At 44.5% G+C, this 13,571-nt stretch overlaps 1 protein-coding gene across 3 annotated transcripts in view; it reads left to right on the top strand.

Moving 5' to 3' along the window:
* The window catches only part of BPHL (biphenyl hydrolase like), a 34,772-nt gene that overhangs the window by 9,878 nt on the left and 11,323 nt on the right, over positions 1-13,571 (top strand). For all 3 annotated transcript variants that reach the window (XM_080924250.1, XM_080924249.1, XM_080924248.1), the window contains 2 exons: positions 2,019-2,172; positions 12,535-12,666. In XM_080924250.1, coding sequence (XP_080780376.1) covers positions 2,019-2,172; positions 12,535-12,666 — 286 coding nt within the window. The remainder of the gene's footprint in view (positions 1-2,018; positions 2,173-12,534; positions 12,667-13,571) is intronic.

Below are 13,571 nucleotides of genomic sequence, written 5' to 3'. Positions count from 1 at the left end.
GTTGCCATTGTCATGATGAAACACCGTGCCCAAAGCAACATGGGGAGGAAAGAGTTTATTTGGCTTACACTTCTCCATTCCAGTTCATCATCAAAGGAAGTCAGGACAGGAACTCAAGCAGTGCAGGAATCTAGAAGCAGGAGCTGATGTGGAGGCCATGGATGGGTGCTGCTTACTGGCTTGCTTCTCATGGCTTGCTTAGCCTGTCTTCTTTTAAAACCTCCAGCCTAGGAATAGCACCACCCACAATGGACTAGGCCCTCCCTCACCAATCACTAATTAGAAACTACCTTATAGGTTGCCTACAGCCCGATATTATGAAGGCATTTTTCTCCACTGAAGATGTCTCCTCTCTGTTGAGGTTAGGTTATGCCAAGGTGACATAAAACCAGCCAGTACGGTGGTTAAGATTGCTTACGCACTGCCAGTCTTTACACAGATGTTCCCTGAATGCTTAACATGCTTACACGCAGAGTTGAGCAGGAATCCAACCCAAAGCAAAAAGAAGATAGAAAGTGGAGATGGAGAAATCCATCTTTCATCTAGCCTTTAATTATTGTTGAAGCCCAGTTAAGCAGTCAGCCCTCTAGCACACACAGTATTCTGTTTGGTTGTTTGGGTTTTCTGAGGCAGGCTCTTGCTATGTAGTCCTGGCTGGCTTCAAACTCACTGCGTAGCAGAGTAAAATCATTAGAAAAAATTGTACATGCCATGGAATTACATTAAGGTTCCAGTATATGTCTATACTGCATAATGTTCAAACCAGGTTAAACATGTCTGTCTCATCAACCATTGTTGCTCAGTTGCTTTGTGCCTTGTTTTCTGAAACAAGGCCACTCGTTGGCCAGAAGGTGCTCAAGATGGCTAGGCTGGCTGGCCAGCCAGCCCCAGAGATCCTCTTTTCTCTACCTCTTCCAAGCTGGAGTTGCATTCATGCACCACCGTGTCTAGCTTTCTACATGCGTCCCGGGAGAGAACTCATCCTCATATATGTACCACAAGCTCTTTGCCAGCACTGCCATCTCCCTATCCCCATCCCCAACATTTAGTTCCTTATGAGAAAAACCTTCAAAATATTTCCTTCTGTCTTTCTAAAAATGCAAGTTCATTAATGTTATCTGTAGCACTCCGTCTTGAGTTTTAAATCCCACGATATTTTGAGTGGTCCCTCACAAGGTATCCCTGGTGAGGTCTGGCTATACATAGATTGTATAGCCCCAGCAAGATCAAGAGGGCTGCTGTGCTTCACTGGATATATCCATGGGCTTATTCCGTACATCATCTGCTGGTAAATGACTTAGTTTTGGGCTACGTCTTGTTATAAGTTGCTCATGGACGTTTGTCACTTTTATGATTTTATATATATATATATATGTTATATGTATATCCTGGGTCTGTCTCCTGGTAAATGAATTCAGGGGTCAGTGTACTAGGCTATAGGATACATCTGCATATTAATATCAGATGATTATCCAGAGAATGTATGTACATTGTGGGATGCCACCAGCAAGTATCCCAACTCACGTTTGTTAGTTCCTTAACTTTAACCTTTCCAGATACTCTGTTTTACTTCAAGAAGCCTTCCTCTGCTGAGCACATTTTTGGTGTCCTAGTTGATTCACCCAAGGATGAACACAGCTTCGCTATGACATCATGATGCTCCTCTTGTCTCCAGCCAGTTTTTCTTACAACTGCAGCTGTGGCTTCCCCAGATGCTCTGATGCATTTTATCTTAATGTCCTCCAGTCTACATCACTGCCCTCTGAGCCCAGCTCAGGTGCGTGCACACACAGTGCTTGCCTTACCCAACTAACATCAGATTGCTGCTTAGACATTTTATCCAAGCAGAAGATCTGATTCCCGAATAAGTCAATAATACCGTGCATTCAAGGCTCTGTGACAATTACAATGTAGTCAGGCTAACTGACACCAGTCCTCCAACTCTGATCACCACCACTCAGGTTCGTCCAGGGAGTAGAGTGGTAACTGTGGGGTACCTTCTGCTGTGTCGTCCACAGGCGCTACAGTTTACACAGGTCTCCCTGCTGGGCTGGAGCGATGGTGGGATAACCGCTCTCATTGCTGCTGCCAAGTACCCGTCTTATATCCGCAAGATGGTGATCTGGGGAGCGAATGCCTATGTTACCGAGGAAGACAGCAGGATTTACCAGGGTAAGCACTGCCAACCACAGGCACAGTCGCGACGATCCTTCTTGCTCCCTCCCTGTCTCTTGTTGTGATGTGTGTTGGCTGACACGTCATATCCCATCCACTTGCAGTTCCCAGCTCTAAGGTCAAAAGAAGAGCGAGTTTTCAGGAAAAGTCACATAGTTTAACCAACCTAGAAACTGATAGTTTTCTATTTCCAGAAGTGAAACTTGGATGACTCAGGCCAAAGCTCTGGAACAGCAGTGTTTACATCACTACCTCAGGGAGTAAGTTTGACAGACGGTGGGGGTGTTGTGAAGTGTTACTCATAACCTCATTTTAAGTGATGTGAAAGCCAGTTACTGTAGCACATGCCTGTGGTCTCAGCTACTAGGGAGAATTCTGAGTTTGAAGCCAGCATGAGCAATATTGCATGGCCTGGTCTCAAAATAAAAACCATGGATGAATGAATGAATGAATACATTAATATAATGATTATTAAAGGAAGCACTAGGCTGAAAAATTAACCTGTGTTTTGCTTATAACAATTTATACAGTTTTCTTGGCTACAGCCTCCTTTAAGCTTCTCCTTGAGATCTTTAGGGGCCCAAGAGCAGGGCCAGTGACCTCCAGCCTGTGGTTCAACCCCAGCCTACCACTTGCTTTTGCAAATCTGAGGCACCAGTGAAAGTTAGCTTGTGAGTTGGAGACCAAGCTGGGGCATCTACACTCTAACTTCTCCTCTTCTCCCAACACTGCTGCCTGGCTTGTACCAACAGCCGGGGCATATGGGAGTGTTGGCAATTACTAGGCACCCAGCCATGGTAATTGTTTAGCCTTCTGAATTGGGAGAATCCTGCTCTCAGAAGGAGAGAGGGGTTCTCCAGAACTTGGGAGGTCACTGGGGCAAAAGAGAGGCAACCTGGGCCCACTCTGGCCCACTCTGGCCCACTCTGGCCCACTCTGGCCCACTCTGGCCATCATGACTCTCCCTTTCTCGCCGGAAGCTTTCTCTGTCTCTACTAAACTGTAGATGGCCTAACAGAAGAGGTTTGCTCCCATTGGGTCCAGAATTTTCTCTCCTTAGTTGTGCCAATATTATGTCTTTGATGGGTGTCTTGGCTTTTGGAGCCTGAAATATTTCCTCCCTGGCTCTGACAAAAAGTCTGTAGAGACCTGCACATGCAAATTCTCTTCCAGGTATTCTGCTATTCTCACTGTAAGCTGCTTGGAGGCTACATCCTGCTCTAGAATCTCAGTTCTCTATGCTCTTCCTGTTTTTAAAGCAATCTGAAACTCTGAAGTAACAGATGATTTAGAAGGCATTCCTAATCTGGCCCCCACCTGTCCTCATCAGAGTAACCTGTTCCACTGTTGCTATCCACCAGCCTCTGCTGCCTCTGTCACCTGATACCTTTGCTTCTTCCAAATTCTCCACTTCTCTTAGTGGGCCCTTGCTCTCAGCCTCAGTGGGTGAACATTATTCCTCCTCTAAAATACTGTTCCCTTTCCCTGTAGTTCCTCTTTACCACACTGTATCCCGCCCCACAACTTTATAAAATAGGCGACTGTAGTCTCTCTCCTTTGGTGGCGTTGTGGTCATTCTGGTCTTCTGCTAAATGGTTCTCACCATAGCAAGTATGACATCATCAAAGACAGTGGGCACTTTTAGCTCCTCGGTATTGCTCCCTCACTACCCTCTAGACATTTGAGTCACGTGTCAAGCTGTAAGGGCTGTAGAAATACCTCCTGTGTTCACATTGGTCATCTGTGTCACCTCCTCTTTGCCTGGCCAGTCACTGGTCTTTTCAAAGCAGCTGCTTCTAATGTTGACTCCGTTTTGTTTTCCGGCTTCTATTGTTTCTGTCTTCCACCTGCTTGCTTTGGGTTCTGATTTGCTTTATTCTCAAAGTAAAAGCGTTAGATTATTGATGTTTAGTCTTTCCTAATATATCAGTTAATGCTGTAATTTTTCCTCTAGAGCTGCTAGATCTATGCACCTGTTCATATAAAGGGGATTTATTAGATTGATTAGATGTATTAGCTATAGATTAGGAGGCAGTCTGAGTAGCCCACCAAGGGTTGTCTCACACTGGAGCAACTGAGAATGCAGTAGTGTTTCCATTAGCAAGGCTGGGTGTCTGAAGGCATGGGGAATTCTCAAACAGCCACTGGTCTTCAGTCAACATTGGAATCCTGAAGAAGGTGGATTGAATATTGATGAAGGGATGCTGCAGTATCCTAGTTAAGATTCTTATTGCTATACTAAAACCATGACCAAAAGCAACTATAGGAAGAAAGGGTCTATTTCACCTCACAGCTCTCAGGCCAGACTCCACCACTGAGGGAAGTCAGGGCAAGAACTCAAGGCAGAAACCTGGGGGCTGGAATGGAAGCAGAAGAAGAAATGCTGCGTACTGGCTTCCTCTTTGTTAAGTCTGTTTGCTTACAGTACTCAGGACTACCAACCAGCCATGTGGTTCCTCCCACAGTGAGCCAAGCTCTCCCATATCAACCATCAAACAATAAAATGCACCATACACGTGTCCACAGGCAATCTGGTGAGAGCGTTTTCTCAGCTGAGGTTCCCTCTTTCCAAGGGACTCTAGCTTGTGTGAAGCTGGCATAAAGCTAGCCAGGACAACTAGCAGTGGGGTAGATGGACTTGCCAGCAGGACTGAAGGCAAGCAGGCAACATGAAATGTCCTTCTTCCTTGTCATTTTATCTGGGCTGCCATCAGAAGGGAGTGTGGTTGAAATTAAAAGAGGGCTGGCACAAGGCCTGTCATTGGATGAGAAGGAAGGGTTAAAGTTTTAGAAAGAGGAAGAAGGAAAAGCGAAGAGGAGAGGGAAGATAAAGAAGACGCAAATGATCCTCTCTGATTCTCTGCGTAGATATGGGTTGTTACGAATATTTTAAAGGAACAAGTTTGTACAGGACTTTGTGATGTCTAGATGGGAAAATTGTATCTTATCAGTTGGATCAGAGGTATTGTGTGGCGTGTTCTTTCATATGGCGATTTAATTGAGTTCAAGAGAAAGTGCAGGGACGGGGTGCACCAAGCTTGCCAGAGAATTGGGATGTGTGAGCCTGGTGTGGCAACAACTTGCCAAGGTACTGTAAGTCAAAGCTTCATGGCGGGGTGTCACACTGGAGTAGCTTGCAGACCCGCCTGGGTCAGAAGTGGCAGGGTGGGACACACAGAAAGGTAACTTGTGGGACCCAGTTGTGCCACCTTTTAAAATATTTACCTCAACAAGGTACCATCCACATGCAGAGTGTGTCTTCCTGTTTCAAATTATCTGATGACGAAAATCCTTCATGGGTGTGCCCAGCAGCTTGGGTTTTAGCTGGTTCCAGGTGTTGTCAAGTTGACAACCAAGATTAGCTATCACAGCACCTACAGATTTTACTGTGTTACATTTTTACTCATCAAAAGATAGTTCAAAATATCTTCTCTAATATCTCCTCAGACTTTACCTTCATTTGTAGGTACTTGGAAATGTAACATTTAATTTCTAAAAACCCAGATATCTTTTTGTTATTAGCATTTAATTCTTCTAAGTTTGGGAAACATATTTGCACAGCTTCCATTCTTTTAACTCGTTAAGGCTTATTTTATACCCTCAGACTTGGACTATCTTATTCTAAAGTTGAGTGCCACCCCTAACTCTGCTCATCTTCCCTCTGTCGTTCAGCTAACAGTCTACACCCTCTGAATTCATGGAATTCACCTTCTCTTGAGGGCTCGGGTCTTCCTCTGCCCTCTGCCCTCTGCCCTCTGCATCTCTTGATGGCTTTGTTCTGTTGCTGCCACACAATGACTCCTGAGTTATATCCTCGTCCCCCGTTCCCCTCTCCATCCTAGTTAAGAACCTTGACCTCTTGGGATATTTGATCCACCATAGCAAAAATAAAATCCTTTATAGGACAAAAACCAAGCAATTCCATCTCCCACTTTAAAAAAAAAACCTCTAGTAACTTCAGAGGTCCACTTAGCTTCGCCAGCTCCCCCATTCCCCAGTCTGGCTCCACTCCAGTTTTAACTCTTCTGTCCCTTTCTTCCTGTGGGCTTCCTGCATGGATAAGCTGCTCTCCTTGAGGCACCTTCCCCTCTCCCAGCCCACGGTGAGCTACCTCTGAGGTGTCCTGCAGCCCTAAGCCTGGTGACCTTGTAATGCTTTGCACGTGCCCACACTATGGCACTTTGTCCCAGATACTGTCACCCTTTTACTTCTTTGTCATAGTCACTGAAGAATAAGTTTCCCATCACAATTACTCTGACTTTTCCCTGCTTCCTGGAGCAAAAGCTCTCTCAGTCCCACAACACTCTTTACTGTCCAGGATATCTCCAGTTCCCGCCCTCGCCACCGTTGTCCCTTCCTCGTCCTGGAAGGAGGCCTCTGACCCACCCGCGCAGTGGAGACAGTGGCTTCCGTGTAAATAAACCCTCTAGTTTCTTGGCTGCTCTGTGTTCTCCCCCAGTCCTCCCTGTGGCCATTGAAAGCAGTCTCCCACTGTGCCTGTTACAGGGCACACACACCCTCTTCACAAGCTCCCTCTGGGTTAGCTTTCCTCTGCTGTGCTGCCATGGCCCTGGCATTCCTCTCTGTTTGCTCTGTGACTTTGATATGTGGAGTGATGTCACTGAGGCTCGTGAGAGTGTGTACGCATAAACACATGTCTGTGTATGGGCACTTACACACACATATGTGTCAGGGTGGCAATGCATGTGTGTGTGGCCATACATACGGAGGGTAGAGGTCTTCTTCAGGTCTTGTTTATTTTCTGAGATGAGATCTCTCACTGAACCTAGGGTTCACGGCGTAGGAGAGGCTGGTGAGCCTGTGCGCCCCGGGGATCTGCTGGTCTCTGCTTCCTCAACACCTAGATTGCAAGTGTGTGTCACTCTGTTTAGACCTTTTTACCTGGATCCTCATGCTTACGAGATAAGCTCTGTGCTGACTGAGCAATCCCACTGCCTCATCTTCCCCATTTTTAAAGACAGTGTGTTGACCATGCTGGCCTCAAACCCTTGAGCTGAAGCTATCCTCCTGCCTCAGCCTGCAGAGTAGCTTAAATTGCAGGTGCGCTCTTCTCACTCTGTGCCCTTCTCTGTCTTCTCCTGAGCCCCACATACTGGACTGTTCATTTGATTTTTATCTGCTTGCCACACAGATACCTCGCTATGTCTACAACCTGAACTCAGTCTTTCCTGTCACCATGTTCCTCTTGCTAAGTGTCTTACCCTGGTAAATGATGCGCCTGGGAGCACAGGCCCCCATTACCTTGAATTTATTCTCTGTAGCTTCACTCAGCTGTACTCTGAAATTGTTAATGGAAAATTCCAGAGTAATCAATCCTCAAGCTGTGCATTGTGTGCCGCGGTGAGGAAAATGCTGATGTATTCCACTGCACCTGATGCTGCTGCAAGCTTCCCAGAGCACGATCCCGGCTGTTGTCCAGTGTGTCTGTTACCCTCTGTATGCTACCTGCCGGTCTTCAGATCCACTGTCAGTGTGCTGCCGTCCCTGCATGCCATGTGCGCCTGTTTTACTTAAAACACTTCGTACAGTGAAGACGGACACTGGCAGCCCCACTACAGTGTGTTCTCGTTGTTCTGGTTTACATCAGTTATTGCCAATCTCTTTCACTGGGCCTACTTAGCAGTAAATGTCATCATGGGAGAACACAGCGTTTGTAGAGTTCAGTGCTCTTGATTTAGAAACCAGGAGTCCTGGTTTTTGTTATGAGTAGGCAGCTGCCATACCTTGGATGCTACCTGCAAGCCCTTGTCGGTAAGACTCTTAAGATGAAAGCTGTACCTTTACTTAGTTACTTTTCTGATTCCGTAACTGAGCAACTTATAAAAGAAAGTGTTTAATTTGGAGCTCATGGTTCTACAGAGTCTGAGTTCATAACCATGTGAGGAGCATGCAAGCAGCTGGAGCAGTCTCTGAGAGCTAACATCTGGTCCAGAAGCAAGAGGCAGAAAGAAGTCTCAAAACGTGCACACGCTCACACACACAGAGTACACACCACCTCCAACAAGGCCATATCTCCTACTCTCTCCTAAACAATTCCACTTGCTGGGGACCAAGTATTTAAATATATGAGCTTTTAGGGGCTATTCTCATTCAAGCCACATTATCCAAGTCTATATTGGTGTAAACAGGCACTTAGCAGACTTCCTTGGTGCTTACTGAACTAAATAAGCTTTCATATGGTTCCAGTGTTTGGCATGGTTATATGCTCTAAAAGGAATGGGGTTTGGGGTATATCAGTTTCTTTTGGGATCCAGATTCTGTTTTGAATCAGCAAACAGTTTGATATAATTGGTTATTTTGGGCACTTGTCTATGAAGCATAATTATTAATTCTGGGTAGTGATTATGCTTTGGGACAGAAATGGCTTTCTCTTTAAGTCAACAGAAGTAAATATATAAATGCAAGAGAATCTTTTTGAGTTTGTGTTACATGGCAGGCATCATTGTCAGCAAATTGATGTAATTTCTTACTGTTCATTCTAGAAGGTTAATATAATTTATATTTTTTGATTAGGAAATTAGCACAGAGAGATTAAGTAACTTGCCCAGTTTCACACACAATAAGTCTAGGAGATGGAACTCCTATTTAATTAGTCTGACTTCCAAGCCTATGCTCCAACCACTGTAATACTTCTGGCTCCCCCAACAGCAGCTGGATTTTTCTGCCCTGAGATCTTTTGCTATTTCCTTTGGAGTCCTGAATATTTGCTGAAGATCTGATATTCCCATAGACACCTTTCATTTCAAAAATATACATAAATTAATCCACTAACAGGACTTTATTCTGTTCCCAGCTGAAGTACCTGTGTTTTAGCATGGGTCACTGTGCTAAGCACTAACCCATTGGGTTCTTAGAAGATTCTCGGTTCTCAGCCTTCACATCATAAGGAATTTGCTTTTCCTAACTGATTTTTAAATTTTTTATTATTTATTTTTATTTCACATGTATTAGCATTTTGCCTAAATGTGTATATGTTGTATGAATGTGTCAGAACTCTTGGAACTGGAGTTACAGACATTGGTGAGCTGCCATTTGGGTGCTGGGAATTGAACCTGGGTCTTTTGAAAAAGCAGCCAGTGCTCTTAAGTGATGAGCCACCGATTCAGCCCCTAAAGATTTTGTAAATATCATATTTAGTTATTATAATTCAGCCCTTTTTTTTGACGAAAGTGAACTATGCTGTGGAGCCCTGGTTTCCACCATTGGATTGTATTCAGATACCGCTGGGCAAATCTGCCAAGCAGTTTGTACACTCCTTTTCCCACGGACAACTGTTTTCCCTCATGTTGGTGGAGACGCTCCTACCGTGTTCAGTGGATAAGGCCATGAAGTTGATGACTGCTGGCTGCACAGACCACATGACAAGTGACAGCTGGCCACTCTTGTCTGGAAACAATGAGATGAACTTAGATTGGCCTTGGCTCCTCCTGGCTAATAGCTGTCTGACCCCTGGAGCAGCCTCACCCTGAGTCACCCTCCTTCACTGACCTTGTTCTCAGGGTTTACTGTCTCTCTTGTAGACTCACTCATACATGTTCACGAGTTGCTGTGACTCTGTTAAATTATGAGAACTGCATTTCATAGATCTGGGGAGAAAGCTCAGTTGGTAAAGTACTTGTTGTGCAACCATGAGGATCTGAGTTCTAGTCCCAGTGCCCATGTGAAAGGCTGAGTGCAGTCCATGCTCAGTGCTGGAAAAGCAGACAGGCCTCATAACCGGCCAGCCTAGCCTCACCCATGAGCCCTGTCTCATAAAACAAAGTAGACTGTGCATGAGGAAAAATGACACTCGATGCTGTCCTCTCATCTACACACACACACAAGAAAAAAATTTTAATTTTACATTGTGAGTGTTTTGCATCCATGCATGTCTCCATGTTGTACATGCCTGGTACCCACAGAGGATGGAAGAGCCACTGTATTCATCAGGACAGGAATTACTGACAGTTGTGAGCTTGCCGTGTGGGTGCTGGGGGTAGAACCTGGGTCCCCTGAGAGAGCAGCAGTACTTTTAACCACTAAGCCATCACTCCAGCCCCCAGGAAAGACTTGTTTTAATAATTATAATTTATGAAAGATGGGATTGTTCTACTGCAAGATGGCCTCTCACAGGGTGTGGTCTGCCAGACAGCTCAAAGTGTAGGCATTCACAAGCAATTTGTAAGTTGCTATATTATTTTGGAGGATAAGAGTGGTACTAGGAATTGAACATAGAGCCTCACACATGCAAATATTTTACCATTGAACTTCCCTCCCTCCAGGCTTTCATCACATCTTGCTAGACTCTTTCCCACTCTCCAAACTCTCCAGTACTTACTTTGAAGTCTGCCCCCTCTTAATTTTTTAACCAACTTAAATACACCCCTCTCTGAAATCTTTCCCAGTTCACCAAACAGTTCAACCATCCTAGACTCTGCAGTCAACCCATCCTGGCTTCCCTCTGAACATCTAGACCACCTATCAGGGGCAGAGGTGAGCGCCTGCTTCAGAAGGCAGTTAGCTGTAAGTCACAATGCTTTCCTGCGTTTGAGTATTTCCATTCAGTGAGTACACCTTGAGTTCGCACCAGGTGCTGGGCGCTGTCAGTACTCTGCACAAAATACCATCTGATGTCAGTGTGTATTACCGGTGTCACCTGACCTTTGTGGTATGTCCTTAACAATGCATGGCTTAAAGACTTTGATACACAGCATTCAATATGTTCAAGAGCACCAGGATCTTGACCATAGCACTTAAGGAACTACAGAAAGGATGGAGTGGAGTAAATCACATCTGCTGCTGTATTTTAAAAGTAGAGGTTAGCTGTTATTTTTCCAATGAATTAATCATTTATAATATAGACTGAATAGTTCTCTCTACACACTATCTCTTGGACACAACTTACATGCATCATTTCTTTATTTCTCAGTGTGCCAGAAAAACTTCTTTAAATAGCTTAACCCTTAACTGCATCTATGCGTCAACCATGGCCAAAAAAATTGAAAAATAAATTTCCTTTGCTTTGCACATACACAGACTGATTTTGGTCATGATTTTCCTAAACAATATAGTATACTATTTGTATAGCATTTCTATTACATGAATTGAGATTAAATAACATAGAAATGGTTTAATATTTGGGAGAACCTGTGTCAGTTTTGCACATATTCTCTGTAATTTTGTGTGATGGGCTGAAGCATCCGCAGAATTTGGAGTCCATAGTCCTAGAAAGAGTTCCCTCTCTATGTTGTGTGACAAAACATTTTCTGGGGAAATGCAACACACATGTCTACTCACCCGAAATAAGGATCCCATGACAAACCAATGTATGGTCATCACTAAAGTCCAACTTGATGAACTATGAGTTTATCTGGTTTACTCCCAAGGAACAGAAATGATTCAAAGACAACTGCATCACCAAAGTCCTCCATATGGGTGACAGCTCACAGTCTGGGAACCTAGAGTATACTGCACTACCTACTGGTGATTCAACAAGTTAGAGAATGTCTTTTCCAGGTGCTTCAGTGGGTCCAATTCTCTTCCAGGCAATCTGGCTGGTTTCTGCTTCTTGTAGGCAGCTGGTCATTGTCAGTCTTCTTTGCAGCTTTTCTCTAAACATGTTTTTTGCAGCTCAGCTTTCTTTAGTCTGAAGGGAAATCTCAGCTTTCATTGCTTACTTTGGCAGAGAGGAGCCAAGTAAATCTAGTAAATTTCAGGGACTTCCTGATGCTATTCTGAGTAGTTTACCTTACTGCTTAAAGAGCTTTCTCCAGGATGAAATGTTTCAATCACAGAGGAAACTATTACACCTTTCTGTAATTGAATGTCTCCAGGGTTAAATTTCAGCTACTCTATTTTTGCAGCTATTACAAAGTAAAAAGAAGAACTGGGGAGATAGAACTAAACTAGGAACTACACGGTAGCTGTAATGTCATTCTTACTCTAGAGACGTGAATTAGGGAACATTTTTTTGTTTATCTTGCTACTTTAACAGAAAGCACTCAACTCGGCTTCGATTTCATTCGCTCACTAATGATTTATCATATTATTCTAGTGGGAGATCCAGCCGAGTATCTAATGTGCAGCAAGGCATAGAGCAAAGCCCTTGCACTGGGATAAATAAATAAAGCCGAGCAGATGGAGGGGGAAGCCACAGAGGGCATTCGGGTGGGAGTGAGGCTTTCTAACATCTGAGCAGAGACCTAGAGGATGTGAGTGAACCAGGTCAGTACTGGGGGGAGTCTTCCCAGCAGGAGGGATGTGAACATGAGACCCAGAGATGGCCTGGACTCGGCTTACTTCCTGTTAATACCTTAGTATGAGATTGAACTCATCCTTATCCACACTTTGGTTTTTCAGGTATCCGAGATGTTTCTAAATGGAGTGAGAAGGCAAGGAAACCCCTGGAAGCCCTATATGGATATGATTACTTTGCCAAAACCTGTGAGAAGTGGGTGGATGGTATAAACCAGTTTAAACATCTGCCAGATGGTACGTTGCATGGACTAATTGTTCTTTTGCTAATTGCAAGGCAGGCTTGGGTTCTTCCCCTGGTTTCCCAGTATTTCTCCATGATAAATAAGCCCAGCCATTATCCCCACACTGTTATCGTGTGAACAGGGACACTGGCTGTCGTACCCAGTATGAGCCCTTGTGTAATTAGTGTATGCCAGACAACATGAGTGAAGGTTTGTGTTGAGGCTTTAGCAGCAATCTCCTCACTTCCCTTCAGTCCTTTGCATGTGTGCCTGCACTAATCAAAGAAGAGGTCATTAGAAAGAGGGCCAGCATATAGACATTTTCCCTGTCTGAATGGGCCCACCCACTACTCATTTTACTTCTAGGACAAAGCAAGAGAAAATTGGTCTCTGCCACAATCTTCAACCCTAGGAGAGCTGGTGAGGGAAAGAGGCTGTTCAGTTCTTTCCATGTTCAGAACCAAGTGACATAATCTTAGCTATGGACAAATACCTCCTTTTGTATATCTGAAAAATTAAGATTTCCAGCAAGAATTAACCTCCTGAAGTTTATTTTTTACATAGCAATGTGTTTAGTCAGTTTTCTGTCACCAGGAGAAACACCTGAGGCAATCAGCTCACTGACAGGAAAGGTGTATTGCGACTCAGTTCTGGGGGTTTTCGCCCATGACTCGGGAAACTGACTTGCCTTTAAGGCTGGATGGTGCATAATCATGATAGGACTGTTTGGCAAGGCAAAGCAAAAATGAAAATGGAGAATAAACTCCAAACTACCTCTCTTCCAAAAGCATGCCCCCGATGACCTATGACCTTTCACTAAGCCCCGCCTTTTAAAGGTTCCTCGCCACACTCAAGAGCAAGCTCTAGCACCAAAGCCTTTGGGGAATACAAAGATCCTAACTGCAGCAAGCTGCTCAG

Source organism: Micromys minutus (assembly GCF_963924665.1).
Source record: "Micromys minutus genome assembly, chromosome: 1".
NCBI lineage: Eukaryota > Metazoa > Chordata > Mammalia > Rodentia > Muridae > Micromys > Micromys minutus.
This window is presented reverse-complemented; position numbering and strand designations above follow the sequence as displayed.